This window comes from Otolemur garnettii, unplaced genomic scaffold (genome assembly GCF_000181295.1).
Source record: "Otolemur garnettii isolate 467f Iridium unplaced genomic scaffold, OtoGar3 scaffold00156, whole genome shotgun sequence".
In the NCBI taxonomy this organism is placed as follows: domain Eukaryota; kingdom Metazoa; phylum Chordata; class Mammalia; order Primates; family Galagidae; genus Otolemur; species Otolemur garnettii.
The window spans coordinates 3,001,164-3,005,810 of record NW_003852551.1 but is presented as its reverse complement, the minus strand read 5'-3'; the positions used below and the strand labels follow the sequence as shown (position 1 = coordinate 3,005,810).

The 4,647-nt window shown below is 52.3% G+C and overlaps 1 protein-coding gene across 1 annotated transcript in view; it reads right to left on the bottom strand.

The window, feature by feature from the left end:
- ZDHHC18 (zinc finger DHHC-type containing 18) overlaps nucleotides 1-4,641 on the bottom strand; it is a 31,467-nt gene extending 26,826 nt beyond the window's left edge. Inside the window, exon 1 of the mRNA XM_012811446.2 lies at nucleotides 4,521-4,641. Within this exon, the coding sequence (XP_012666900.1) occupies nucleotides 4,521-4,600 (80 nt within the window). The 5' untranslated portion in view covers nucleotides 4,601-4,641. The remainder of the gene's footprint in view (nucleotides 1-4,520) is intronic.
- Between the last annotated feature and the right edge of the window lie 6 nt (nucleotides 4,642-4,647).

The window sequence follows — 4,647 nt, the reverse complement described above, 5'->3', positions numbered from 1 at the left end:
CTGAGGCAAGAGAATAGCTTGAGCCCAAGAGTTTGAGGTTGCTGTGAGCTGTGACGCTACAGCACTCTACTGAGGGTGACATAGTGAGACTCTGTCTTAAAAAAAACAAAACAAAACTGAAGTATAATATCTCATCAAATCCTCACTGCTACCCTCTAAAAGTATGCTCCTCATTTTACAGATGAGGAAAAGAAGGCTCAGAGAACTTAAGCAACCTGTCCGAGGTCATGTGGAATAGAAGTGCTAACGGGGGACCCAAGCCAGGTCTGACTCTGAGGCCCAAACCATCAACCACTATCTTATACTGCCTCCCCTCCAGAGCCAGAGTCACCCCTGACGGGATGAGGAGCTGCTATTTAGGAGATGACAGGCCACTGGGAGGCCTGAGGTTGACCAAGGTTCCAGGAGCCAGCACAGCAGCAGGAGGCAAACCTGTGGGCATCTGTATTCTGTTCCTGAAGCCTCCACTGTCAGATGCTCTGGCCTCCAGAGAGGCTCTTCCCCTGAGGCACCGAAACTGCCAACACCGAAGGCTCCCAAGGGCTGTGCTCTGCTCTGTATATCTCAGGGTTCCCTGGCTTCAACCCTGAAATAGACCACTGAGCAGGGCCCTCAGTGTCACCCACATGACAACTCCTCCAGTGCATGTACAAATAAGACTTTTTTGGAGGATGGAGAAGACTTGAAATCTGAGACTTGCGAAGCCCACAAGAACCACCAAGTCCTAGCCTCCTGACTTTTCAGAGGAGGACTCCTAGGCCCTCAGCCAGATTCAAGGTCACCCAGCTAGCCAGTGATAGGACCTGGGTCTCCTAGCAAATGCTCTATCCATTGAAGTCACTCGACAAACGTTCACTATATTGAATGCCTGCTATGTAACAGGCAGTGGTTCTAGGCACTAAGCATATAACAGTGAGGTGAACAATGCCCTACAAGCAAGAAACTATAATAACAAGTGTAGGCTCAGCACCTGTGGCTCAAATGGCTAAGGCGCCAGCCACATACACCAGAACTGGTGGGTTCTAATCTAGCCTGGGCCTACCAAACAACAATGACAACTACAAACAAACAAAAAAACAGGCTCGGCGCCTATAGCTCAACCGGCTAAGGCGCCAGCCACGTACACCTAAGGTGGCGGGTTTGAATCCCCAGCCCGGACCTGCCAAACAACAATGACGGCTGCAACCAAAGGATAGCCGGGCGTTGTGGCGGGCGCCTGTGGTCCCAGCTACTTGGGAGGCGGAGGCAGGAGACTTGCTTGAGCCCAGGAGTTGGAGGTTGCTGTGAGCTGTAATGCCACGACACTCTGCCCAGGGTGACAGCTTGAGGCTCTGTCTCAAAACAAACAAACAAACAAACAAACAAAATAGCCGGGCCTTGTGGCAGGCATCTGTAGTCCCAGCTACTTGGGAGGCTGAGGCAAGAGAATCACTTAAGCCCAGGAAATAGAGGTTGCTGTGAGCTTGTGATGTCATGATACTCTACCCAGGGCAAGAGCTTGAGGCGCTGTCTCAAAAAAACCCAAAACAAACAAGTGTACATATGTGCTGGGCACAGTGGCTCATGCCTATAATCCCAACACTTTGGGAGGCAGGAGGATCCCTTGAGTTCAGAAGTCCGAGACCAGCCTGGACAACATAGCAAGACTCAGTCTTTAGGGAAAAAAAAAAGACGGCTTTTTTGTTTGTTTCTTTATTTCTCAGGGTTTCAAGAAAAAAAAACTTTTTTTTTTTTTTTTTTTTTTGGGCCGGGGCTGGGTTTGAACCCACCACCTCCGGCATATGGGGCCAGCGCCACAGACGCCACCCAGAAAAAACTATTTTTTTGGTACTGGACATGGGGGCACACACCTATAGTCCCAGCTGCTCAAGAGGCTGAGGGAAGAGGATAGCTCAAGCCCAGGAGTTCAAGCTACAATGAGTTATGACTGCACCACTGCGCTCTAGCCTAGGCAACAGAGCAAGACCCTACCCACCCCCTTCCCAAATAATAATAAATAAATATTTTTCAAAAAATGTCAGATGGTGGAAAGTACTTCAGAGAACAATAAATGAGGGTAGTAGAGAGGACAGGCTGGAGGGGATTGTGTGCTCTGCCCCACAGATGGACAGGGAAGGGCTGAAGTGAGAAAGTGAGCTATGAGGCTCCTTCAAGACAGGGTATTCCAGACAGTGGAAAATTCCTGAGGTATGTGTGTACAAGGAGGACAGGGTGCCTGAGGGGCATACACAGCCAGGGGGGTGGGGAAGAGCAAGACAGAACAGGAGTAGGGGGCAGAGGCCAGGGAGGATTCAGACCTGACTTAGAATTAAAGAGGCACTCTGGCTCCTGCACAGGGTGGGAAGTAGGGCAGAAGCTGGGAGGCCTGTGCAACAATCCACCAAACCAAGCAATAAAGCAAAACCACTCACAGGAGGAAAGGCTCCAGAGAGCACGTTTACCTTCTCCCAGAGCAACAGGGGAGTACAAGAGCATCTCTAACCCGCTCACCCTCCCTGTCCTCACTAAGGGCATTTCTACCACCTGCCCCTGCTGAGGTTTGAGACCAGTCCAGACCTTCGTGAATTCTTGGCCCAAACCCAAACCCTCCTGCCAGACTGACCACCACAAGTGAGAAAAAGCGGAGACATATGCAAGATGATTCACAGGCTCCCGAACCCAGAAGTCCTTGCTTCCTCCTTCACTAGGGACAAATCAGTCACCAATAAAAGTACCCACACAGCTCAGAGAAGGTCCTGCTGCTGCATGGCCCAAATCTCACTTGGTGGAGTCACGCAGCTAACCACAGCAAGCACTGCTTCCTCTTGCCTCAGCTGCAGCCCTGGGCATGAAAACCAAGAGGGGAGCCAAGGGATAGTGGAAAAGGCACTTCCAAAACATCCACGTGGTCAGCTCAGTGAAATGGATTTGAAACTCAGCACAGGGGTCACGCTGGAGGTCCCCTACAGCTTCTGCTTATAAATCATCCCTGAACTTTTTATCCACCCTGACTCAGAAGGGAAGGGCAGAGTGTTTCCTGGAAGAGTGAAAGGAGAAGCTAATTTATAGGAAGTCTTCATCTTGCTTGAAAGGGAAACCCAAGGTTGCAGATACATGACCTGGCAGCTAGAAAGCATACCTGGGGGCTGTGTCTTTGTGACAGCCTTCCCATGGCCACATGCCCTTGGGAAGTGTCTTTTGGTAAAGACAAGTACTAAGCAGCCAACGTTAAGTGCTGGCTACTAGCATGTGTGATCTCGTGCCACCTCAGGACAACCTTAGGTATGGATAAATTATATACCCTATTTTACAGATGAGGAAATTGGGGCTTTGAGAGGGAAGTGACTGCCCTGAGGTTATGTGATTAGTGCACAGCAGAGCTGGAATGTGAACCAGGCCTGTTGGTACCAGAGGCGGAGTTCTCAACCGCACCACAGAATTGAGGAAGATGACCACAAAGGATGGGAAGAATGAGGAAAGGACTCAAGGTGGGTGTGCACACTGGAAATCACCAGGCAGGTGGTTCAAGCTTCAGACCAAGGGTGGGGTGGAAAACTTCCACTACAAATACATGACCCTGGAAAAGGATAAACATCCACTGCTGCATCCATGAAATGGATCCCCCGTGGGCCAATTCTGGATCACTGAGGGTGTGAAGAGGTTAGAAACCCATGGGGACAAATATGATCTGTCATTCGAAAGCACTCTGGACTCTTTCTTGAAAAATAACAAGGCACTGCAGCTGTTCCTGATGTGGAACAAGCCAGAGGGATGTTCCGGAATGCTGAGAAGGGAAAGAAAGCCAGGTGGCCAGGAGGGGGGGCAGGGGCCTGGGAGACCTCTGAGGGGACTGGAGGGCTGAGGGGGAGAACAGGAAGCTCTGGAGAAAGTAAGGAAGGTGCTGGGAAAAGAAAGAAGGCCTAACAGGCCCAAAGACATTTGAAGGAAGAAGCCTTGGGGCATCTTGGGTAGGGGGGTCTGAGAGTAGAGAGAGATGAGGGGACCCTGGAGGCACCTGGAGGGGATGACTAGGAAATTTATGGTGGGTGTACACAGCCAAAGGACACGAGACATTTAGATGCTGTCTGGAAGGAATAGAGAGTACCAGAAATAACTAGGATGGAGGGAGGGAGGAAGGCAAGAGATGGTCCAGGAACAGGTGAGTAGAAGAGATCTGCCAAAGGAGCCTGGGGGCAGATCTGGGAAGGCAAAGAGGATGGGAGCGTGGAGGGCGGTGGCAGGCACACAGGTGCCAGGGCGGCGCCAGAGAGGAAGGGGCGGCTAGGAGGACAGAGGAGACCAGGGCAGATGTGGTACCCCAAAGGACACGGGAGGATGGGGGCGACTGAGAGAGGTGGCGGCGACCGCCGAGGGCAGACAAGAGATGTGCGAGGAGACTGCAGAGGCCTGCGGGTCCACCCGAGAGGGGCGGGGAGGAAGAGGGCCTAGGGAGACGCACGGAAGGGGACTGGGTGCTTGAGAGGGGTTCCGGGCAAGGAGTGGGAGGATGTGGATGCCCGGCCGGGGTCGGGAAAACTCACTCGAAGACGAAGAAGAGGCCGGTGGTGGTGAGGATGAGCAGCAGTGTGAGCGCGAAGACGCCGCCGTGGCCGGCCAGCATGAGGCGGCCGTCGCAGTAGAAGCGGTTGCGGCCCGGGAACACCTCCC